This window comes from Oncorhynchus mykiss, chromosome 7 (assembly GCF_013265735.2).
Source record: "Oncorhynchus mykiss isolate Arlee chromosome 7, USDA_OmykA_1.1, whole genome shotgun sequence".
Lineage (NCBI taxonomy): Eukaryota > Metazoa > Chordata > Actinopteri > Salmoniformes > Salmonidae > Oncorhynchus > Oncorhynchus mykiss.
The window spans coordinates 59,776,700-59,802,293 of record NC_048571.1 but is presented as its reverse complement, the minus strand read 5'-3'; the positions used below and the strand labels follow the sequence as shown (position 1 = coordinate 59,802,293).

The 25,594-nt window shown below is 43.0% G+C and overlaps 2 protein-coding genes across 3 annotated transcripts in view; both read right to left on the bottom strand.

Annotated features, from left to right (window-relative positions):
* Window positions 1-303: 303 nt before the first annotated feature.
* On the bottom strand, window positions 304-8,757 carry pa2g4a (proliferation-associated 2G4, a). The gene is made up of 12 exons (XM_021609950.2): window positions 8,528-8,757; window positions 5,303-5,431; window positions 4,779-4,884; window positions 3,641-3,710; window positions 3,397-3,553; window positions 3,151-3,229; window positions 2,682-2,760; window positions 2,412-2,545; window positions 2,136-2,230; window positions 1,925-2,052; window positions 1,696-1,749; window positions 304-1,613 (listed from the first exon to the last, which is right to left on the bottom strand). Exons 1-12 carry the CDS (start codon window positions 8,610-8,612, stop codon window positions 1,548-1,550), a joined length of 1,182 nt encoding a protein of 393 aa, XP_021465625.1. The 5' UTR covers window positions 8,613-8,757; the 3' UTR covers window positions 304-1,547.
* A 1,033-nt stretch (window positions 8,758-9,790) lies between these two features.
* Window positions 9,791-25,594, bottom strand: part of LOC110528126 (receptor tyrosine-protein kinase erbB-3-like) — a 39,694-nt gene continuing 23,890 nt past the window's right edge. Inside the window, exons 12-28 of one of the 2 annotated variants that reach the window (XM_036983673.1) lie at window positions 25,346-25,563; window positions 25,088-25,220; window positions 24,871-24,964; window positions 24,425-24,579; window positions 24,288-24,341; window positions 24,006-24,147; window positions 23,725-23,844; window positions 23,458-23,556; window positions 21,041-21,226; window positions 19,232-19,387; window positions 18,889-18,964; window positions 18,607-18,753; window positions 14,890-14,987; window positions 14,497-14,658; window positions 14,242-14,301; window positions 11,700-11,976; window positions 9,791-11,416 (exon numbers count right to left, since the gene is read on the bottom strand). In XM_036983673.1, the coding sequence (XP_036839568.1) occupies window positions 10,527-11,416; window positions 11,700-11,976; window positions 14,242-14,301; window positions 14,497-14,658; window positions 14,890-14,987; window positions 18,607-18,753; window positions 18,889-18,964; window positions 19,232-19,387; window positions 21,041-21,226; window positions 23,458-23,556; window positions 23,725-23,844; window positions 24,006-24,147; window positions 24,288-24,341; window positions 24,425-24,579; window positions 24,871-24,964; window positions 25,088-25,220; window positions 25,346-25,563 (3,067 nt within the window). In that variant the 3' untranslated portion in view covers window positions 9,791-10,526. The remainder of the gene's footprint in view (window positions 11,417-11,699; window positions 11,977-14,241; window positions 14,302-14,496; window positions 14,659-14,889; window positions 14,988-18,606; window positions 18,754-18,888; window positions 18,965-19,231; window positions 19,388-21,040; window positions 21,227-23,457; window positions 23,557-23,724; window positions 23,845-24,005; window positions 24,148-24,287; window positions 24,342-24,424; window positions 24,580-24,870; window positions 24,965-25,087; window positions 25,221-25,345; window positions 25,564-25,594) is intronic. The other variant, XM_021609949.2, reaches the window with a different exon arrangement.

Genomic DNA, 25,594 nt, shown 5'->3' with positions numbered 1-25,594 from the left:
CCATGTAACTTTCCTTTAAAATCTCATCAAGCAAATCAAACAAAGGTTTAAAAACTCTGTGAGCAAGTTATTTTTCACCACACTAAATATCTGCGGTCCTCCTTACAGATATATATAATCAGAAGAACTCTGATCATGGTGAAACTGAAGGTCCAGGGACCCGTAGATAACATAGGATTTTCCATCTGTGCCCTATACAGTCCATGAGTTGTGCTCTGATGGTAGAATTGTGTTTCATAGATCAAAAGCATCAATAGAATTATAGTGGAAACTACTTTTAAAAAATAATTAAAACACAAGGCACTGGTATTATAAAGTTTATTGAATGTTTTCTTCATTTTTTGAAAATAAAACAAAAACACAGGGGATCTGTATGTTGACTTACATGAACTCTTTGTGCATGTCTGAGCTGACCAAATTAGGGTACATGGGGAGGTTATTCTGATGGCTGGCTTAAAAAAATACTTGTATGCAATTACATCAAAAATGTGTGCATAGTTTCCACAGAAAAGTAAACTAAACTAACTAACTAACTGTCACTAAAATCATTCTACTACAACTGTTGTCAATGTAGCTTTGCCAGATAATGATATATCTTACTTAGCAGAATAATGGGTTTGCATAAAATATGATTTCATGCAGTTCTGATTGAAGACACGGTTTAAAAGCTCCACTAAAAAGTTTCATACGTTAGATGGTTGATAAAAATTAGGTATCGTTGAAAATAAAAACCTATTTTAAAAAATTGTTTGACTGAAAACAACGCACTACTTCCTAAAAAAAAATCCCCTACCAGGAAAGAAGGGGCTGGCAGTAAACGTAGCAGGGTTCGTTCCCCATAAACTATTCAGGTGTTGGTGCGAGAATTCTGTTCTCTAAATTCTGTGCTCTAACCATTCAATTCTGTCATGTTTGAATAACTAACACTTGAACCAAATAGGATTCTAGGGCAAAACATTTGAGGGGCTAAGTCGGTCTCCTTCATGTACAATGAAAATACCAAGTCAGCTTATCAGGGTTTGGAATTATTACAAAGTGACTGGAACCCCAACATTATTTTACAACAAATATCATCCAGTTTAAATTAAAACTTGCTTTATTTACTATTTTTTGTTAATTTAGAAAGTTTATAAAACTTCACCTATAGATGGCAACCATCCTGAAGTCAGGAAGTTACATCACCTAACAATAAGGTGTAAAAACACTGCTACAAAAGGTTATTTATCCATCATATTCCAAAAATGTGTTTCCCCAATCTAATATTCCAGTTAAGTATCAATGGCAAATATGTTGTTTACAACAATGTGTTACACAGGTGTGACCCTCATTCAGAATCAAATGAATGATGTGGGACACAAAATTGTATTTTTCAACAGATTTGAGATCTATCAGATTTATTCAATGGGCCATATGCTAGAAAAGGGCATGTGGGTCAAAAAGAGCTAACAGTTGGGGAAGATTTAGATTAACTTTTTAAGTTTCCATTCTTTGGGTGGGGGGGGGGGGGGGGTGTATGTATGTCAGGGTGTTGGAAGACAGGTAGCCATCTACTCTGCCACCTTTTTGCTCTCCTCAGTTGGCTGTCCAGTAGCGGTTTCCACAGTCTTGGAGGCCTAGGAGAGAGGAAGGAGGGCACAGATAAGAATGGAGAGAGCGAAGAGTGTATCGACTTAATTAGTTTCTCATATCAAATACCTTCTTTTTCTTCTTCTTCTGTGTTTTGCGACTAGCTGAGCTCTGCAGTAGAGTCTGAAGGGGGAGAGCACAACAGAGCTGGCAAGTGTGGAAATATAACGGTCAAATCCTGCCGCCAACTCACAGTTATCTAGTTCAGGCTCTGAGATGCAAATCCCTGTTCATGGATAGTTATTCATGTAATATGAGCAGTGAAGAGCTTTTCAGGTTGCCTGGGAGCCTTACTTACCCTAAGCTCTGCGTCCTGCACTTCGTGCTCTGACTTGTAGAGCTCTGGCTCAAAGGGTCCGCTGGTGATTCTATGGGGGCCGTTGGCCATCAGCAGCACTGTGAACTTAAACTGGGCCACAAACTCTCCTGGGAGACAGAGTGAGAGATGAGACAGGTAAATCGAAACAGAAGAGCACAGAGGATAGGAAAAGACAGATGCAGAGACTCACCCTCCTTCTCGTTGAGCACACTGAAAGGCTGAAGCAGTTCGTGTTTGGCACACTCGACCACGCCCAGGCGGGCTTTAGCCTCGTCCTCAAACGCCCTGAGAGGAGAGCAACAGGACAGACCCGTTAGCTGAGGAGGTTTCCAACAGACATTCAAAGCACCTGACTCAGCATCAGATATGGTTGATTAATTTTTTTTAAATAAGAGTATGGTCTTGATATGGGGTTGGTTATAACATCTCTCTGACACTCCTAATGTGCTTCCATTTGGTATCCTACCTGAGAGTGAAGGGCATGGCGTCGAAGCGTCGCTCCACCTCACTGAAGAACATGCGGGAGGTCTTCATCTTCAGCCCGTACTGCTTACTGGGGTCCCTCTTGTAAATTGTGGTCCTCTGGCCTCCATCCCTGGCCTGGGTATAAGAGCATAGAAACATTGGACAGGCACATTTAGCCAGGTAAGAAATGTAAAGGAAAACGATTAGGGGCTTCTTAGGACAGTTCATTGGGGCAGTGAACAAAAAAAATAAACATCTCCCTCTCTTTTACCTTCCCTTCACCAGTGCTGATCAGGACATCCACAGCGTAGACCTCGTGCACCTCAAACTCCGCCTTCTCATGGTCCTTCCTGCAGACGGGCATCAACAGTAACAAATCCGAGCAACTCACGCAACTCAAAGCTTTCAGTTATCATTCAGTCTTAGTGTCCTCCTGTCTGTCTTTGTGGTATTGCACTTTGTCAAAGCACTATTCTCTGGGGTGACAGGAATTATTACAAAGTGTGACTGGGCGGCAGGTAGCCTAGTGGTTAGAGCGTTGGACTAGTAACCAGTAACTGAAAGGTTGCAAGATCGAATCCCCGAGCTAACAAAGTAAAAATCTGTCGTTCTGCCCCTGAACAAAGCAGTTAACCCACTGTTCCTAGGCCGTCATTGAAAATAAGAATTTGTTCTTACCTGACTTGCCTAGTTAAATAAAGGTAAATTAAAAGTGTTCAAGTGCTCGGACAATAATGTACCTTTGCTGGTCTGTGGGGTTCTGAATGATGGTTTTCTCTCCATCGATGATGTGCTGCTTCAGCTGATGAGATAACATACCTTAAACAGAAAGGCACCAAAAAACAACAACATTGCAAAGTTTTTCTCCCTACATTTGACTGTTGTCACACAACAGTAAACTTCATACGTTAAAGGTCAGATAAAACTGTTGATTCACTATCTTAGACCCATGAACCAGAGTCAACTTAACTAGCAAAGGCACTCACCCTCAATGGCCGTGCATTTGAATGACTGAGCAATCTTGTTCCATGCCTCCGTCACCTTTGAGTTCTGGTTGCCAGGCTTGACAAGGCGTAGGGCTGCCTCCGCACACATGTGAGCTGCATTGATCACATCAGCTTTCTTCCCTGTCACTGGAGCCTCCTACATACACAGGGAAGAGGTGGGAACTTTAAGCCTGTTGCGATGAGGGATCAAAAACCAAGTCATAAGGCCATACAAGGTACATACCTTAGTAGCTCCCACAACAAAACTATGAGCTACATTAGAGATGAAGCCATCAACATGGACACCAAGATCACTGCAGAAATAAAGGGGGCAGAGATGGAAAGGAAAAGGGGAGATGAAAATGTGATAAGTCATGAGGAAAATAGAAGTGCATCAGACATTCAGAATTATTTCTGCCAGGGGTGTGAATACTTATGTAAATTAGATATTTCTGTATTTCATTTTCAATAAATTTGGAAACATTTCTATAAACATGTCATTATGGAGTATTCTGTGTAGATAGGTGAGAAAAAAATCAATTTAATCAATGTTGAATTCAGGCTGTAACACAAACTGTGGAATAAGTCAAGGAGTATGGATACATTTTGAAGGCACTGTATGTAATTGTGTAAAAGGACTAGATGAGATTATTATTTCAATGTTGTGTTCCCAAAGATCATATGGGAAAGACGTCAACAAAAAATACAAGGTCAGACAAATACGAAATAATCGAATGTGTGTGATTATATTACGGTGAGTGAGGATGTGCTGAGGGTAAGTTTTGTTACTGGTTTGTTCATGTTCACCTACAACAATACTGCAGGGGGCTCAATGTAGCTCAAAGACAGCAACACTAGCAATTTCATTGTCATGGTGGAAGGACACACCCAGGATTTTGTTATAGTAATGAAAAAGGTTACTTTTCAGATTCTAAGAATGGCACAGCCATACAGTACCACAGCATAAGCTGGCATTTAACCATTAGTTGGGTCTTAAACACATTACACTCACAATATTCCTAACAGTGACATTATTATATATTGACACAAAACAGGAAAGGTAGGGTCAGAGATGAAGACAAAAGTGGGCAATTCAACAACTAAGATGATGAGGCTTGTTTAACTACGCAATGGCCAAAGTGACAATTGAACACCAATGCCAGATGAACAAGACATGTAATCCAATCATTACTTAGAATTTGCCACATGACAGATAGACATACGGCACACATAGACATACAGAGAGACGAGACCTAACAGAAAATACAAGCCAACAGCCAAGCATCAGATGCATGAGAACACAGCACACAAGATGACAGACGAGAGAGGTACTGGAGACACAGAGTGATGGGGGCCACGTTACTGCAGATGGAGGTTCCTACATTTTGACCAGGTCCCCATCTTTAAGTGTGTAGTCAGGGTCACTCTTCAGGGGAGAGAAGTGGCAAACACAGTTATTGACTGAGACGCTGGTAGGGAAGGCAATGCCTGGAAAAGGGAAGAGAGAACCACCAAATCTTTAATTTAAAATAATCTGTAGTGTTTGTGAGAGAGACCTGACTGATGTCAAATTACATCCCTATTCTTGCCCTATATCACTCTTCATAGTTCTGTCATCTCACTGGCATATTCAATGACCCATCCCACGTTCAGGCTCATTGTGAATGTGTGGCATGGACACATGCAGACTCCTGCCACAGGCTGAACTGATCAGGTGATGTTTCTAATTTGGAGACAGTATGACAACACATTAACCACATCATGAGAACAACCACTGCTTTGAACCACCTGCCCTACATAAACAGCTATGGGAGACAGGGCAAACAGTTTTATCAGTACAGTAAATAGCCCCATTCCTCTTGCACTTCTCACCCATCCTTATCTCCCCTCTATCCCAGCCCCTCACCTTTCTTTAAATCCTTCTCCTTCCTGAAGACCTTGCCAGTCTCGACCATGATGTGAGCATCTCCCTTCTCACACAGGTTGACGACAGACACCCCTGACTTGGCTGCCTCAATCACCACACGCAGGGCCTCTGGATAACAGAAGAGAGGGCGGTCAGGGGAATAGGAGGTGGAGCGGTATCAGACAGATGAGGTCAAAAAGATTAGAGTGTAGAAGTGAGACCAAAGATGTCATTATTACATTCAATCACACCATATGCGTTCTCTATGAATAAGACTACCCATTATGGTTGTATTGTGTCATGATGAATCAGCAGCCATTTAACAAGTTTCATTGTCAGGTTACTTTTATTTTATTATTTTATTTCACCTTTATTTAACCAGGTAGGCTAGTTGAGAACAAGTTCTCATTTACAACTGAGAACTGGCCAAGATAAAGCATAGCAGTGTGAACAGACAACAGAGTTACACATGGAGTAAACAATAAACAAGTCAATAACACAGTAGAAAAAGAAAATAAAAAAAATAGTCTATATACTATGTACAGCTGCAGCGATCGGTTAGCTGCTCAGATAGCAGATGTTTGAAGTTGGTGAGGGAGATAACAGTCTCCAACTTCAATGATTTTTGCAATTTGTTCCAGTCACAGGCAGCAGAGAACTGGAAGGAAAGGCGGCCAAATGAGGTGTTGGCTTTAGGGATGATCAGTGAGATACACCTGCTGGAGCGCGTGCTACGGGTGGGTGTTGCCATCGTGACCAGTGAACTGAGATAAGGCGGAGCTTTACCTAGCATGGACTTGTAGATGACCTGGAGCCAGTGGGTCTGGCGACGAATATGTAGCGAGGGCCAGCCGACTAGAGCATACAGGTCGCAGTGATGGGTGGTATAAGGTGCTTTAGTAACAAAGCGTTTGGCACTGTGATAAACTGCATCCAGTTTGCTGAGTAGAGTATTGGAAGCCATTTTGTAGATGACATCGCCGAAGTCGAGGATCGGTAGGATAGTCAGTTTTACTAGGGTAAGTTTGGCGGTGTGAGTGAAGGAGGCTTTGTTGCGAAATAGAAAGCCGATTCTAGATTTGATTTTGGATTGGAGATGTTTGATAGGAGTCTGGAAGGAGAGTTTACAGTCTAGCCAGACACCTAGGTACTTATAGATGTCCACATATTCTAGGTCGGAACCATCCAGGGTGGTGATGCTAGTCGGGCATCCGGGTGCAGGCAGCGAACGGTTGAAAAGCATGCATTTGGTTTTACTAGCGTTTAAGAGCAGTTATGAGTCATAACCTAGGGACTGAGGTCAGTCTCTGAAGTCCATAGCTGGAAACCAGCCAAACATTCAGTGCCAAACATTCAGAAAGTATTCTTACCCCTTGACCTTTTCCACATTTTATTGTGTTAGAGCCTGACTTTAAAAAAATATCTACAAAACTGAGATTGTAGGCCAGCGACACACACACACACACACACACACACACACACACACACAATACCCCATAAAGTCAAAGTGGAATTATGTTTTTAGAAATTTGTACAAATTAATTACAAATGAAAAGCTAAAATGTCTTCAGTCAATAATTACTCAACCCGTTTGTTATGGCAAGCCTAAATAAGTTCAGAAGAAAAACATGTTTAACAGGTCACATAAGGTGCACACGCATTGTGTGTAGTCTTAAAAATGATTTTTGAATGACTACCTCATCTCTCTACTTCACACATACAGCACCTATTGACATATATTTTTTAAATTAAATGTAACCTTTAACTAGGCAAGTCCGTTAAGAACAAATTCTTATTTACAATGACGGCCTACACCGTCATAGGTTAGTTTTGAGGAGTAACTACAATGTTGTTGATCCATCCACAGTTGTTTTCTCCGATCACAATCATTTAACTCTGTAACGGTTTTAAAAATCACCAATGGCCTCATGGTGAAATCCCTGAGTGGTTTCCTTCCTCTCCGACAATGGAGTTAGGAAGGACTCCCTGTATCTTTACAGTGACTGGGTGTATTGATACACCATCCAATGAGTAATTAATAACTTCACCATGCTCAATGCAGTGTCGGCTATTTTTATTTTTACCCATCTACCAATAGGTGCCCTTCTTTGCGAGGCATTGGAAAACCTCCCTGTTTTTTTGTGCTTGATTGTGTGCTTGAAATTCACTACTTGAATTTTTCTTTAACACAGTGAGTCCATGCAACATATGACTTGTTAAGCAAATATTTACTCCTGAAATATTCAATACTTAGGCTTACCATAACAAAGGGGTAGAATAATTATTGACTCAAAACATTTGTAAGTCTTTAAAAACAAAATTCCACTGACATTGTAGGGTATTGTGTGTAGATCTGTGGCATATGTCAATTTAATAATTTTTAAATTCAGTCTGGAACACCAAAAGGTGGAAAAAGTCAACGGGTGTGAATACTTTCTGAAGGCACTGTAGCCAACAGTATATCCGTTAGACCTAAATTTCACTTAACTTGAAACAAGTAGCTAACGTTAAATAGCTACCTACCCACACAGCTGGCTAACTATCAAATTCTGTTGTTCCAATTAATCTGTTAGTCAGGCACAATCATATAGCTACAATTTGTGTGGTTGACATGGAAACATAAATGCAGTTATCCCCAAACTGTGAACTAGCTAGCTAGCTATGACTTCTAGAGTAGCTAGCCAACTAGCTACATCTAGATAACTAACAAATAAGGTGGTTGGTTAGCTAGCTTGCTTGCTAAACTCGACAGCTAGCTGTCTGATGTGACTAACTGTTAAATCATCTACAGCCTACGTTGTTGACAAAATAACCGCGTTAACATTGTTCACGTGAGGTCAGCTTGCTAGCACCAAGTTACTAGACAACTAGGACTGGGCCCCATTTCCATTCCACACGTTTCTAAATCTGCGACTAGCATGTCAAAGCACATGGCTGTTGGACTGTGCCTTCTTAGTCATTGATTGGGCTTGTTCGACAGTACATGCGACTGCCAACTGGCTGATCTCCAACATCACCTTGAATCATAACGACTAATTATTATTTGTAGATCCGTCAGTCACAATTCACCCATGATACATTCACTGTTTTGACGCTCTCGAACAAGGCCATTGGTATGTGCCTACCTGTTATGGTGACTACACTGTCACTATGGGCTGTGTGTACGAAACGAATGGCATGCAGAGTAGGTCACCTCATTTCAAGTCATTCCGATCGGACACTTACGGTTGGCGATGTCACCTCCCATTTTGTACTTGGTGACAACCAAGTCCTCCGCGATGGTCTGTTCTTGTTCTTCGTTGTCAGACATCTTGACAACGTCTCTCTTTACAACACTTTTCCCGATATGTCAAGCTCCAAGACCAACACACATCCAAAGCTCCACTCCGCTGATAAAAAGCCCAGCACCCTCATTCCAGATTCTCCTCCCACCCCCTTCCTACGTAAGAACAAAAAACGTCCCAACAACCATGCCGCCAAAATGAGAAGTGAAGCTTCATGGTTTAGATTGTAGTTTTTCAATCCCCTTCAAGTTACTATACCTATACACGTAGCACCACAGAATAAACTACATTTCACACATTCATCTACATCCACAACATGGGTTGCGTCACAGGTCGTCTTTTTTTGTATTGGCACTGTGACTTTGCTGCAAGTATAACATGCCAAGAAAGGTTATAATCACTACTGACTCAAGTAGTAAATATTGTGCAAAATGTGGGTGACACATCATCATCCTAATCATCATACTCTCCGGTGACTCTGGAGCAGTCTAAGCTCTGGAGAAGAGTCCTTTAGATACAGACGGAAAATTATTCGGTGGTTATCATCAATCCAGACAACAGTGATCACTCAGACTCACTGAGCACGATATACGGAGAGAAACCCCATCCCAACAGAGGGCCTTACTGCCTTTGTCAAATCAAGTTGTTACTTTATAATGTGATAAAATACAAATACCACATGATCATCTGCTTTGAATTAAGTTTGTGTTAATCATGGAAATGGGAATTTCAGCGCTGTGCCATTTCTTTTGATGCCCTAAGGGGAGAGGAACATTTATAAGTGTCTTACAAGTAGGCTAAACATTTGAAAACATTCTGATTTATTCGAATATGGTAAAAACTGATTTGGTTTCTGAAAAGATAAATGAATGAAGAAGCACTGAACTGGAGAGCTAGGACAAAATTACAGTAGGTGCACGCACACTTCCCAGCTGAGGAAACGGTCAGCCTGAGGCATGGATTTCAGTACCAGAGTGCATGCTGCGCTTTTAAGCATGGATGTTGTTCCTGGTGTTGAGCTCTAGTAATCTGCTCAAACCAACTGCAATAAAGATGACATGGAACGTGCCCCTTTATTTCTCACTTACCCCAATAAATGGGACTGTCAGAAGAAACAGCAAGACCAGCACAATATAAATGAATTAAAGATCTAGTATCAACAAACTGAATGAGAATTATGTCCCCCTGATCAATAACAATTATGTACATTCTTCAAAGAGTTTTATTATTTAAAAAAAGCAAAAAAAATATCACTAAAAGGTAACATTAACATATTAAAAACATGAAAATACAAGTGAAAAAGGAGATTGTACAAATACATTTTTTGTTCTTATAAGTAAACACAAATACAAAGCTTGTAATCTGGCCATTTCATTAGTGCCTCCCTCACTCACAGTGCATTCCACTTGTAATACAGAAAGAAACCATCCCAAAACTTATGTTATTATGGATAAAAACATGATCAATGTAAACCTGTAACAGACACATTAAAGATACAAACATAGAGATTCTGGGTTTGAGTCCAGACTCTGCCGCAGCTGGCCTTTACCGGGAGACCCATGGGGCGGCACACAATTGGCCCAGCGTCATCCGGGTTAGGGGAGGGTTTGGTCGGCAGGGATGTCCTTGTCCCATCGCGCACTAGCAACTCCTGTGGAGGGCCAGGTGCAGTGCATGTTGACACGGTCGACAGGTGCACAGTGTTTCCTCCGACACATTGGTGAGGCTGGCTTCCTGGTTAAGTGGGCATTGTGTCAAGAAGCGTGAGGAGAAAACGTGGTAAAAAAACATAAAATAAAATATAGTTATAAACATGCCACACATATTTTTAATATTGGATGGCTTTCTCCCCTCCCCTGGTCCTTCATTGATTTCAATTGGCATGGAAGTGCTACAGATGAGTCTATCCTCTTCAGCGCCAGTGAGGGAGGTCCACTTCCCTACGTGTTCACAGCGTTAAGCTTCAGGAACAACCTGCTCTGCCAGTAGTCTGGATTGTCAAAGGAGCAATCTCCGCCACTAGGCTCCCCTACCCCTGCACACACTTTTACAAATGCCCCCATCCCTGTGTGCTGACCCCCTATGCCTCCCACTGCGCCTTCACCTTCTCTCTGCACATTCTCGTACTCCACTGGGTCCCCAGCTCCAGGGGCGGCCAGGGAATCCATGTCCTCATACTCATCCACCTCTCCCTCTCCTCCTCCTTGCATCCTCAGACCCTCCCTGCCTCGCAGATCCTGCCGCAGCTTGGGCTGCCTGTTAGTGTATTGATAGTCGTCCTCTTCTACATATTCTACTACGTATTCGTCGTCCTCCTCTTCCTCCACCTCTCTCTCGCCTTTCATCCGCTGTTTAGGCGTAGCTCCAGGGTGAGGCACATCTCGTGTTGGGGGATCGTCTGGTCTTTCACTGGCTTCTGGTCCAACACTTCGAATGTCCATGTACTTGTATTCCATATCACCGGAGCCCAGTTGCTCTGTGTTGTCTGCATCAGAGTTGAGAGCTGGGAATTCATAGTCCTGGTGTTCTGAATTCTTGGTTTGGCCTCCGCTGTTCTCCCCAGCTGATGTCCTGTACCCCATGCACTTTGAGTACTCTGTGTCCGGCACAGAAGAGCATTGCCTCTTGTTCATCTTCAGCCGATGTGGGCCATCTTTGGAATGTCCAGGTTGCTGCCTGGGGGAGAGATACATAATGGACGCCTGTTTGTTCATGTACTCATATTCCTCACAGGCACTGTCATGGTCCTCCGAGGGTCCTGATGGGTATGAGGAGACCTTGGACGTCTTCCAGTGAGGAAGGGTGACCTGGGAGCTAAACAGTAGGGTCTCTGTGGAGAAGGGTGACAAGAGAAAAAGGAGTGAGTAAGGTGATCCAGAGATCTGAAATGATCTGAGTACTCTTGCAATTAATACTGACATTCATATACTCAGAGTTATAACAATGCCATGCAACCATCCCCAAACATGTCATGCAAAACCATATACACTTTTTATATGGCTTAATGAACATTCATAAATGCAATATGTTCAACAGACAGAAACTCAAAGATAGATGTTTCTATGCATATTGTGTGGTATGTTGGTTTGCGTCATCTATCTCTGGTATATCACCTCTCCCTGGGCTGTCACCCAGTCCGGGGAGCATGTATCCGCTCTGGTCCTTCTCCCCCTCTGTGTCAGGGGAGGGGGTCTCAGACGGCCCCCCTGACATGCTGTCCCTCTGGGACATGTAGGCACTGTCCTCCCGATGCCGCTTTCTCCGCATGCTGCCAGCCAATAAAAAGTATTCACTCATCTCCAGCTCCACCACAGTGCCCCGCCCTTCAGAACTCTCTGACATGGTGCGGGCGGAATTGAGGCGAGAGCGGGACGCTGATGGCCACACCATCTATACAGGGGAAAAGGGAGTATAATGCAATATGAGTGATCAATCCTATAGGATTGATATAGGGTGGAAGACGTGTTAGCATGTTCACGTTTTCATGTACACTCCTGTTCAAAAGTTTGGGGTCAATTAGAAATGTTCTTGTTTTTGGAAAGAAAATCCATTTTTTTGTCCATGAACCTTTTTGGGATAGGGGGCAGCATTTTCACTTTTGGATGAATAGCGTGCCCAGAGTGAACTGCCTCCTACTCTGTCCCAGATGCTAATATAGGCATATTATTATTAGTATTGGATGGAAAACACTCTGAAGTTTCTAAAACTGTTTGAATGATGTCTGTGAGTATAACAGAACTCATATGGCAGGCGAAAACCTGAGAAAAATCCAACCAGGAAGTGGGACATCTGAGGTTTGTAGTTTTTCAAAACTTAGCCAACCGAATACACATTGAGATATGGATGAGGTTGCACTTCCTAGGGCTTCCACTAGATGTCAACCGTCTTTAGAAACTGGTTTGAAGATTCTACTATAAAGGAGGGGCTCATGAGACCTCTTTGAGTCAGTGGTCTGGCAGAGAGCCTTGGGCTCATGACGCGTGCTCCCGACAGAATTACCTCTCGTTCCAGTGCTTTTTCTGAAGACAAAGGAATTCTCCGGTTGGAACATTGATGTTTTATGTTAAAAACATCCTAACGATTGATTCAATACATCGTTTGACATGTTTCTAAAGGACTGTAACGGAACTTTTTGAGATTTTGTCTGGATGAAGTGCCTGCGCCCCACATGAAGATGGATTACTGGTCTGAACCCGGTCTGAACAACAAGTGGCTATTTGGACATAAATGATGGAACAAATCAGTAATTTATTGTCGAACTGGGATTCCTGGGAGTGCCTTCTGATGAAGATCATCAATGGTAAGTGAATACTTATGGTGTTGTTTCTAACTTTGTTGATTCCAAAATGGCGGATATTCCTCTGGCTGTTATGGGTTCTGAGCGCCGTTCTCAGATTATGCTTTTTCCGTAAAGTTTTTTTGAAATCTGACACAGTGGTTGCATTAAGGAGATGTCTATCTTTAATTCTGTGAATAACACTAGCATCTTTTATCAATGTTTATTATGAGTATTTCTGAAAAATCACCGGATGTTTTGGAATCAAAGCATTACTGCACGTAAGGCACCAATGTAAACTCAGATTTTTGGATATAAATATGCACATTATCGAACAAAACATACATGTATTGTGTAACATGATGTCCTATGAGTGTCATCTGATGAAGATCATCAAAGGTTAGTGATTCATTTGATCTATATTTCTGCTTTTTGTGACTCCGCTAGCAGAACCCCTGCCCTAGAAAGGTTAACTAGTAAATAAATAATAACACCAGAGTAGGCAGAGTTGCAAAGAAAAAGCCATGTCTCAGACTGGCCAATAAAAAAAAAGATTAAGATGGGCGAAAGAACACAGACACTGGACAGAGGAACTCTGCCTAGAAGGCCAGCATCCCGGAGTCGCCTCTTCACTGTTGACATTGAGACTGGTGTTTTGCGGGTACTATTTAATGTAGCTGCCAGTTAAGGATTTGTGAGGTGTCTGTTTCTCAAACTAGACACTCTAATGTACTCTTGCTCAGTTGTGCACCAGGGCCTCCCACTCCTCTTTCTGTTCTAGTTAGAGCCAGTTGCGCTGTTCTGTGAAGGAAGCAGTACACAGCGTTGTACGAGATCTTCAGTATCTTGGCAATTTCTCACATGGAATAGCTGTCATTTCATAACAAGAATAGACTGATGAGTTTCAGAAGAAAGTTCTTTGTTTCTGGCCATTTTGAGCCTGCAATCGAACCCACAAATGATAATGCTCCAGAAACTCAACAAGCCTAAAGACGGACATTTTTATTTCGTCTTCAATCAGAACAAAAGTTTTCAGCTGTGCTAACATAATTGCAAAGAGTTTTCTAATGAACAATTAGCCTTTTAAAATTATAAACTTGGATTAGCTAACACAACGTGCCATTGGAACACAGGAGTGATGGTTGCTGATAATGGGCCTCTGTACACCTATGTAGATATTCCATAGTTTTCAGCTACAATAGTCATTTACAACATTAACAATGTCTACACTGTATTTCTGATCAATTTGATGTTATTTTAATGGACAAAAAATGTGCTTTTCTTTACAAAAACAAGGACATTTCTAAGTGACCCCAAACTTATGAACGGTAGTGTATCTTTGTATGCAAAATGGTCATGGTTCATCTCCAGTGACTGACCTGAGGATTATCCAGTCCTGGGGTCATAGGCAGGTATCCAGCCTGACTGCTGTGAACACCCTGAGGGGAATACAGAAATGGGACAGCACAGGATGGGGATTAGAGGAAAACAGGGTACCCAAAAAGGTGGTTCGATCTACCCATGTTACATAGATACGGGCCAGGGGTTTCCTAGATAGGACACATGATCCAGAAAAACTTGTGGCTCCTTGTATAGTGTATGAATATGGAGAGATGCCTCATATGAGCCCTCACCCTGTGACTGTCCATTCCTGAAAGTCTCGAGAGACTCCTGGCCTGTGACCGGTAGAGAGGGGGCGTGCCGTCCTCATCCTGGTCCTCCTGCCCCGCCTCTATGTCATCCAGCTTTGTGCTTCGTTGGTGAGATACATCTGAGGGAGAGTCTGACGGGCTTCCCTGGTGGAATGCAACTTCAGTCATCATAATCATCAACTTCTCCAACAACATCATTATTATCCTCATGAGCTGACATTTGGTTTGGATGAACAAGAGTGTGACTGTCAAGTAAACGGCACAGTCTTTGGACTGTAATGACTGGCATTTGGGAGTTGAAAAGCACATTCTTAGCATATAGATTTGTAGGGCTACTGGTAACTGATTTCTCCCAAAGATGGCATTCTGTCTTACCTTGATCACAAGGTACCTCGGCGGGTCCCTGGCCATTCTGGTAAACTCATTGGCCAGTTCCTTGAAGGTGGGACGGACATTCTCGTCAATCATCCAGCCTATAAATTATAATAATGCCACGTGAGTCCCATTGAAAATAAAGTGCCAGTTGTTTGTGCATTCTTTATCAACTATACTTTCAGATCAAAACTAATTATTTCAATGTAATACATCCAGTGTACTCTAGGGACATGTGGGTGAGGACATGTGCAGCACAGTTCTGGACATATTGTAGCCTGTTTAGGCTCTTGGCAGATGCGCCAACAAAAAGGGTGTTAGAAAAGTCCAGACGGGATGAAATAAAGGCGTGTAGGAGTCGCTCAGCTGCAGGTTGTGATCGCATAAGTCTTAACCTGGCAATGTTCCGTAAATGGACATATTAAACTTTGGTCATACTCTTGATGTGGGCATCAAATGAGAGCTGACTGTCAAATATCACACCCAGGTTGTCAACCTGACTGGAGGGGAGGACCTTGACACCATCAATATTGAGGCTGTAGCTGCTGATGTTGTTGATGATAGTGCGAGTGCCAATCAGGACGACCTCTGTCTTTTTTGCAGTTTAACTGCAGGAAGCTCAACTGCATCCATGCCTTGATGTTCTGCAGGCAGCTAACCAGGAGTGCAGTGGGCATTGGAAGTAGGGGTGCTGAATTTAAAAAATATATTAATAAAAAAAAACATATATATTTTAGTGTACCCTGCCCTGCGTGCACAACCCATGTGGAATTCCAGGTCTCTGGCAGTGTTTCGAACTGCCGATCTGTGGTCATGATCACCGAGTTAATCTCAGCCTATGCTGCCTTTCAGTCCCTTGACTTTTTGGCCCTGACGGAGACCTTGATCACCCCAGGGAGCACTGCTACTCCAGCTGCTCTTTTTTTTTTCTCTCATAGTCCGAGAGCATCTGGTCATCACGGTGGTGTCACGGGTCTACTCATTTCTCCTAAGTGGAGATTTTCCATCTCCTCATTTGAATTCCATAATGTCACTGTCACTTGTCCACTCAAGCTTAACATTATTGTAATCCATTGCCCACCAGGTGCCCTTGGAAAGTTCCTCAATGAGCTTGACACGTTGATAAGCTCATTTCCGGACGATGGCTCGCCGCTCTTCGTACTTGGCGACTTCAACCGCCCAACGTCTGCCTTTGATACATTTCTTTCCAACTCTGTTTTTGTCTCTCTTTCCTCCAACCCTAACCACAGCCCCTACCCAGATGGTCATGCGCCGTCGCAATCTTCACTCTCTCTCCAACTACACTCTCCTCTGCTATCCTTTAATCTCTCCATTCTGCTAAATCCTTCTCCCTCCTGTCTCCTGATTGTGCCTCTTCATCCCTACTCTCCTCCCTTTCCACATCCTATGACTCACACTGTCCCATTTCCTCCCGGCTGGCTCTGCCTTCACCTCCTCTTCCGTGGCTGAGTGACTCATTGTGAGCTTACAGGACAGGGCTGCGGGCAGCTGAGAGAAAATGGAGGAAACTAAACTAATCCTTTCAATCGCTCCTCTCTACCTTCTCTTCCTCTGTATTTGCTGCTAAAGCCACTTTCTGCCCCTCTACATTTCAAGATTCTGCCTCTAACCCTAGGAAACTCTTTTCCACCTTCTTCTTCCTGCTTAATCCACTGCCCCCTCCCCCTCCCTCCTATCTCTCTGCAGACGACTTTGTCAACCACTTTGAGAAAAAGGTTGACGACATCAACTCAGCCTATTGAGTCCACTGATCTCACTCACACAGAACTACCCTACAAGGTGACGTGGAGAGGATCTGTGTCTGCACCATGTAGTCTCCCTAAAGGTGTCCCCCAGAGCTCGGTTATAGGCCCTCTCCTCTTCTCTCTATACACCAAGTCACTCAGGCTCCGTCATATCCTCACATGGTGTCTCCTATCCTTGCTATGAAGATGACACTCAACTAACTTTCTCCTTCCCCCCTTCTGACACCCAGTTGGTGACATGCATCTCTGCGCGCCTGGCAGATATCTCAACTTGGATGTCGGCCCACACAGGCTCAATCTCAACAAGATGGAACTGCTCATCCTCCCGAGGAAGGTCTCCCCGCTCAAAGACCTCTCCATCAAAGTTGACAACTCCACAGTGTCGCCATCACAGTGCAAAGAACCTTGGCGTGACCCTGGACAACCCCCTGTCATTCTCTGCAAACATCCAAGCATTGACCTGCTCCTGCAGGTTCATGCTCTACAACATCCATAGAGTACGACCCTACCTCACACAGGAAGCGCCGCAGGTCCTAATCCAGGCACTTGTCCTCTCCTGTCTAGACTACTGAAACTCACTGTTGTCTGGGCTCCCCGCTTGTGCCATCAAACCCTGCAGAACACTGCAGCCTGCCTGGTTTTCAACCTTCCCATGTTCTCTCATATCACCCCACTCCTACACACATTCCACTGGCTTGCAGTTGAAGCTCACATCCACTACAATACCATGGTACTTGCCTACGGAATAGCAAGAGGCACTGCCCCTTCCTATCTTCACGCTATGCTCAAACCCTGCACCCCAACCTGAGCACTCCATTATGCCACCTCAGGTCTCTTGGGAAGCTCCGGCTCCAAGCTCCTCTCTGTCCTGGCACCCCAATGGTGGAACCAGCTTCCCCCTGAAGCTAGTAACCTGCCCATCTTCCAAAAACATCTGAAACCCTGCCTCTTTAAACAGTATCTTAAATAATCGTCCTCCTCACCTCAACCCCCCCCCCCAAAAAAAAAAAACATAAAAATTAAATAAACTTAACCAGCACTAGCCCTTGAGGCACCCCCCTATCGGACTACCATTGTGTGTGACCTACTAGGACCAATGGCTACAAACTTGTAGCGATCAGTGAGATAGGACCTAAACAAGTTCAGGACAGTGTCTGACAGGCCAAGGGGCTTCCCCATGCAGTTTAGCAGGATGGTGTGGCTGACCGTGCTGAGTGCTGCACCGAGGTCCAGCAGTATGAGGATGCTGGCAGCCCCAGAGTCAGCATTCATGAGGAGGTCATTAGTGACCATTATCATGGCAGTCTCAGTGTTGTGTCTAGCTCTAAAACCCAACTGGAAGGGCTCAAGTAGGTTGTGAGTGGCCAGATGGTTTTGGAGTGGGCCAGAAACAGCTTACTCAGGAAGGGCAGGTTGGAAATAGGCCTGTAGTTCTGTAGGTTGTCAGGGTCAGATCCAAGCTTTTTAAGTACTGGTGTGACTGCGGCCAGTTTGAGCTGAGGGACACATCCAGTGATAATAAACTTGTTGATCATTTCAGTGAAGAAAGGCTCCAGAGCAGGTAAGCAGGTCGTCACAAGGGAGGTGGTAATAGGGCCAAGTGAGCAAGTGGTGGGCTTCATTGTCCTAACCAGCTTGACTACATCAGCTGTAGTGACTGTGGTGAAGGTGGAGAATCTTGACTCAGGGAGGGTAGGACTCAGTAGCTCAACTACTGGGGCTGGAGAGGGCAGGATGGTGTTATTCATGTTTTACATTTTGCTTTGGAAGAAGCACAGGTATTGATTGCACCTTTCTGGGGAGGCTGAGGTAGAAAAATTGTTCACAGGTTGGAGGAGCTTGCTCACAGTAGATAACAGCACCCGGGAGTTACCACTGTTTCTTCGGCAGAGTGGCTAGAGGGATAACTAGGTATATTGGTATTGAGGGTGAAGGAGAGAGGGTGGTCACTCACACTTGACCATGACCATGTAGACATCTATGGTGCAGATGGGTGGCTGGGAAAGACGCTCGCCCTTCTCCAGAAGGTCTGGCACTTCTTGTGGACACATCGCCGAGTAGGGCTCCACCCCATATGACATCATCTCCCACACTGTCACTCCTGCAAGACAGAGAAATATAATAGACACTGTAAAATGATGGTAATTCAACATACACACAAGTACTTTGAACTTACTTACCGTTGATATAAAAGTCTATAAAAGCACATGAAACCCACACACAAACGGTGACTCACCATAGCTCCAGACATCACTTTGATGTGTATATCTACGGAACAAGATGCTCTCCAGAGCCATCCATTTAATGGCCGTCTGTGGTGAGAGAGACAAGACAGGGAACTATGTCACCATGAATTACATTGAGTTCAAAGCCTGTGGCCATTGGAAAAAAACATTATAGTTAGTGTTCATGGCAGCAATACAAAACACGTATAGAAACAGGGCATTTATCTAGTCGACATCTCACTTAAGACATGACAGCAGATGCTTCTAGACAATTTTGAGCAAAAGATCAATAATAGGCTGAGACATTATCCATGTCTAGTTTTTCCATGTGACCTAACGAGGACGTCAACACACTTTCACCTCATTGTAGAAGTACTTTTTGTCATCGGGGTAGAGCAGGTCTGTGATGCCGTAGTCAGAGATCTGGACCATGTAGTCACTCTTCAGGAGCACATTACGGGCTGCCAGGTTTCTGTGGACCATCATGTGTTCCTGCAGATAGTACATACCCTGACAGGGGAGAGCACACATACCTCGGTCACATACACAATCACACACACCTTTATCACATACACTTCTATCATATACAGTGCCTTCAGAAAGTATTCACACACTTGACATTTTACAAATGTTGTTAAGTTACAAAGTGGGATTAAAATGTATTTAATTGTCTTTTCTTTTGACAACGTTCGACACACAATCCTCTGTAATGTCAAAGTGGAAGAAAAATTCAATGATTAGAATTACCTATGGCAGCGGTTACAGCTGTGAGTGTTTCTGGATAAGACCAAGAGCTTTCAATACCTGGATTGTACAATATTTGCAATAAATAAATTCTTCAAGCTCTGTCAAGTTGGTAGTTGATCATTGCTAGACAGACATTTTCAAGTCTTGCCATAGGTTTTCAATCCGATTTAAGTAACTGTAACTAGGCCATTCAATGTTGCCTTGGTAAGCAGTATATATTTGACCTTGTGTTTCAGGTTATTGTCCTGCTGAAATGTGAATTTGTTACCCAATGTCTGCTGTAAAGCAGACTGAACCAGGATTTACTCTAGTATTTTTCCTGTATGTACTTAGCTCTATTCTGTTTCATTTTATCCTAAATAACTCCTTAGTCCTCCCTAGTCCTAGTCCCTAGTTTATCAAAAAAATAAATACAGCAATCACGTAATACTAACATACATTATTCCTCTGAAAAATACCCATAACATGATGCAGCCACCACCATGCTTGAAAATATGAAGAGTGGTCCTCAGTGATTATGTGTTGGATTTTCCCGAAACATAACGCTTTGTATTCAGGACAAAAAGTTCCTTTCTTTGCCCCATTCTTTGCAGTATTACTTTAGTGCCTTATTGCAAACAGGATGCATGTTTTGGAATATTTTTTTATTCTATACAAGCTTCCTTCTTTTCACTCTGTCATTTAGGTTAGTATTGTGGAGTAACTACAATGTTATTGATCCTTCCTTAGCTACTGGCGTGACTGGTAGTCCCAAAGGGCGGCGCACAATTTGCCCAGCGTCGTCCGGGTTTGGCCGGTATAGGCCGTCATTGTAAATAAAGAATATGTTCTTAACTGACTTGCCTAGCTAAATAAAGGTTCAATTTTAAAAAATGTAAAAATATTATCACAGCCATTTAACTCTGTAACTGTTTTAAAATCACCATTGGCCTCATAGTGAAATCCCAGAGCCGTTTCCTTCCTCTCCTGCAACTGAGTTATGAAGGACGCCTGAATTTTTGTAGTGACTGGGTGTATTGATACACCATCTAAAGCGTTATTAATTTACAAAAAAATTGTTGCCCTTCTTTGCGAGGCATTGAAAAACCTCCATGTTCTTTGTGGTTGAATCTGTGCTTGAAATGTACTTCGACTGAGGGAATTTAGAGATAATTGTATGTGTGGCGTACAGAGATGAGGTAGTCATTAAAAAATCATGTTAAACACTATTATTGCACACAGTGTGAGTCCATGCAACTTATTATGTGACTTCTTAAGCAAATTTTTACTCCTGTATGTTTTTATGCTTGCCATAAAGAGGTTGAATACTTATTTACCCAAGACATATCAGCTTTTCACTATTAATTCATTTGTAAAAAAAACACACACACACACACACACACACACACACACACACACACACACACGGTATCTCACCTTGGCAATCTGCACACACCAGTTGAGCAGCCTCTGTGGGTCCAGGCTGTCCCTGTGGCGCCTGATGTGTTCCAGTAAGGACCCCTGATTGCTTAGCTGGGTGACCAGCTGGAGACTAGCACCTGGACAGACACCTAAGAGCCTGACGATGTACTGGTGGTCCAAGCTACCCATCACCATCATGTGCTGCAGGGGTTATCAGAAAAAAATCTAACAGCATTAATAACAGTTTATTTTTCCCCCTAGAGATTCAGTATTTAATAGTTACATGTACATGGTTGCAGGTGTGATTGCAGGGTAAAGTGAAAATCCTAGTCCTTGAGCTCCATCATGCAGAACTAAGTGAAATAAAATAATGAAATGGTAATAAAAAACAACAATATCAATATAAATAGCACTATATACAGTACAAGTAAATAGTTTGGACACACCTACTCATTCAAGGGTTTTTCTTTATTTTTATTATTTTATACATTGTAGAATAATAGTGAAGACATCAAAACTAGGAAATAACACATGGAATCATGTAGTAACCAAAAATGTGTTAAAATCTAAATATATTTGATATTCTTCAAAGTAGCCACCCTTGATGACAGCTTTGCATACTCTTGGAATTCTCTCAACCAGCTTCATGAGGTAGTCACCTGGAATGCATTTCAATTAACAGGTGTGCCTAGTTAAATGTTAATTTGTGGAATGAGTAGGTGTGTCCAATCTTTTGACTGGTACTGTACATCATAACAACTGTAGCTGTGATGAATAAATACATGTCCATTGGGATGGAAGCAGAGGAAAGACTATGGGGTGGTAATAACATACATATTAACCAGTTAGAGCTCTAGGGGCGCTATTTCATTTTTGGATAAAAAACGTTCCCGTTTTAAGCGCGATATTTTGTCACGAAAAGATGCTCGACTATGCATATTCTTGACAGTTTTGGAAAGAAAACACTCTGAAGTTTCAGAATCTGCAAAGATTTTGTCTGTAAGTGCCCCAGAACTCATTCTACAGGCGAAACCAAGATGATGCATCACCCAGGAATTAGCAGAATTTCTGAAGCTCTGTTTTCCATTCTCTCCTTATATGGCTGTGATTGCGCAACGAATGAGCCTACACTTTCTGTCGTTCGCCCAAGGTCTTAGCAGCATTGTGACGTATTTGTAGGCATATCATTGGAAGATTGGCCATAAGAGACTACATTTTCCAGAGGTCCGCCCGGTGTCCTTTGTCTAAATTTGTGCGTAATCTTCAGGTGCAGGCATTTTCTCCTGGGATTCAGGAGAGAAACCATGTTTCCAAGAACGATGTATCAATGAAGAGATATGTGAAAAACACCTTGAGGATTGATTCTAAACAACGTCTGCCATGTTTTCAGTCGATATTATGGAGTTAATTTGGAAAAAAGTTTGCGTTTTGAGGACTGAATTTATGGATTTTTTTTGGTAGCCAAATGTGATGTATAAAACGGAGCTATTTCTAATACACAAGGAATCTTTTTGGAAAAACTGAGCATCTGCTATCTAACTGAGAGTATCCTCATTGAAAACATCAGAAGTTCTTCAAAGGTAAATGATTTTATTTGAAGGCTTTTATGTTTTTGTTAATGTTGCGTGCTGGATGCTAACGCTAATGCTAACGCTAAATGCTAACGCGAAATGCTAACTCTAGCTAGCTACTTTTACACAAATGATTGTTTTCCTATGGTTGAGAAGCATATTTTGAAAATCTGAGATGACAGTGTTGTTTACAAAAGGCTAAGCTTGAGAGATGGCATATTTATTTCATTTCATTTGCGATTTTCATAAATAGTTAACGTTGTGTTATGCTAATGAGCTTGCTGATAGATTTACACAATCCTGGATACAGGGGTTTTTTCATAGCTAAACGTGACGCAGAAAACGGAGCGATTTGTCCTAAACAAATAATCTTTCAGGAAAAACTGAACATTTGCTATCTGAGAGTCTCCTCAATGAAAACATCTGAAGTTCTTCAAAGGTAAATGATTTTTTTGAATGCTTTTCTGTTTTTTTGTGTAAATGTTGCCAGCTGAATGCTAATGCTAAATGCTACGTTAGCCATCAATACTGTTACACAAATGATTGTTTTGCAATGGTTGAGAAGCATATTTTGAAAATCTGAGATGACAGTGTTGTTAACAAAAGGCTAAGCTTGAGAGCTAGCATATTTATTTCATTTGATTTGCGATTTTCATGAATAGTTAACGTTGCGTTATGGTAATGAGCTTGAGTCTGTATTCACGAACCCGGATCCGGGATGGGGAGATCAGAAAGGTTAACAACTGCAACAGTGATGTATGTCGGTGGGGTGCAGCAAGAGTCAAGATAAGTGGGTATCAGGTCGGTATGCTTTAAGGGGCAGGGGTTCTTGAGAGTGGGTGTGTGAGAGTGTTTTCTTACCTCTGTGATCTCATGGAAGGTATTTTGCCCCATTCGATCATGAATAGTCTTTATGGCCACAGGGATCTTCACTGAGTCTCCCTCAGGAATCCAAATGCCCTGAGAAATATGGAGGAAAAGAGAGGAGAGAGGGGTTGCCTCACAATGAAACGAAGACAAGTAAGGTAAGTAGCACAATACATGTAGGGCCTACGGGAAAATCGGAGAGGTGCAGGGTGATGATGATAATAGGGGCTTTAAGAGGGCGACGGTTGATGATGTAAACACCTTGTGGACGGAGCCGAACACACCGGTGCCCAGTAGCTTGATCTTACGGAGTTCAGTGACCTTCAGGATCCTGGCATGAACTTTGACCACTTTCTCACCAGGGTCCAAAGGCTCAAAACTCTACAGAGACATGCACGTCATGCACACAATTAATATCGACACATATCAAGACAATAGACTACACATACTCTTATTAAGAGTATTCATTATTAATTAATTATAATTCTCTCTCTCACACACACACACACACACACACACACACACACAGCATCCCTTCCCACCTCTCCGCTCTCCAGGTATCGCCTCATGGCTCTCTTGCGCCGGATGGCAAGACCTCGGCGGTACAGAACACTCATCACAAAGATGGAGAAGCCCACTATCACTGCTGCCAAAACTCCCAAAACAATTCCTGTAATGGATTGGCTGAAAAGAGACATGTATCAGCCAATCAGCACCTGATATACAATAATGAATAATGCTACGTTCTAGACTAAACAAAACTTACAGTGAGGAGAAATCAGGTTGTCAGTCACAGGTAGAAAAAATATAGAAACTACACTCACCCATCAGTTAATCTGGTGGAGTCCAAACAGTCCCCAATTCCGGGGCCTGAGCAACTGAAAACACAGAGCAGAGAGATATTTAACACACACGCACACGCACACGCACACACTCCCCCATTCTCTAACTCGTCTCTCACCCCTGGGTGCAGTTGAGGTGGCAGGGCTCACAGCGTCTCTGCTGGTTGGGGTATTTAAAGATGAGACCCTTCTCCCCCATCACTCCTTCAGGGCATGAGGAAACACAGTGAGGACCGTCCCTCAGACTGGCACACACCACACACTCATTAGCTCCCTGCAGAGAGAAAGTGAGAGAGTGAGAGGGAGAAAGAAAGAAAGTGAGCGAGCGAAGGAGCGAGAGAGGCGGCGAGGGCGGTAGAGGGGGATGGAGAGATGGAGACAGTTGACAATATCCATGTAATTGTGGTTCAAAATATTATCCACAAGGCGGCAGTGAAGCACTACATTTCAGATAGTCCTGAAAACTTTGAGAGACACTTTTCAACTAATCACTCTGAGCTCATAGAACTGTCTTTTTAAGATGCTTTGAGAGAGGTCTATGGGCAGATGTTAGAGGTGAGCATACCAGTCCTATGCAGGTGGGCTGTCCCTCCTGGACCTCACACTCCGAGTGACAGGGCATACACTCTCCCTTCGGACTTGTAAACTCACGCCCCTTCCTGGAGAAAAGCAGAGATTGAGATTGGAAAAATAGGTTAAACACATAGTCACGTACACACATTGAGACATACTGACAAATCAACATTATTATAAAGACACATTTTTTTTGAATGAGTACTGACCCGGTGAGAAATCTGCACTGATTGACACAGGTTCCCCCCCGGCTGTAGTTCTTACAGGATAGACACTGGTCTGGCCCAGGACCCCAACACCCCTCCGACGAACACAGAGGGTCACACATATGCCCCTCCGCAACTACACACACACACAACAAAAAATATGCAAAAAACTATTAGTAATTCACTAGTGTACACGCAAAAAAATTTACTTAATGATTTTGAAGATGTCACCCAATCTCTCTCCTCTATCCCCCGTCTCACCACATTGGCTCTGGGGTCGGTTGTCCTTGACGTCGATGTTCTTCTGGTGGCGCTGTGGGCGGGAGCTACTACTGAAGAGGCGTGTCCAGTTGACGGTGTGGTGGTAGCATAGCTTCCTGTTTCCTGTGATGTAGACACCGCCGTCATTGATACTCTGCAGTGAGCGCAGCCCCAGGTAGGTCAGTGACGGGATACGCATCACCAGCATGGCGTAGCCCCTGGAGAAGAGGGAGGAGGGAAGAATGTAGG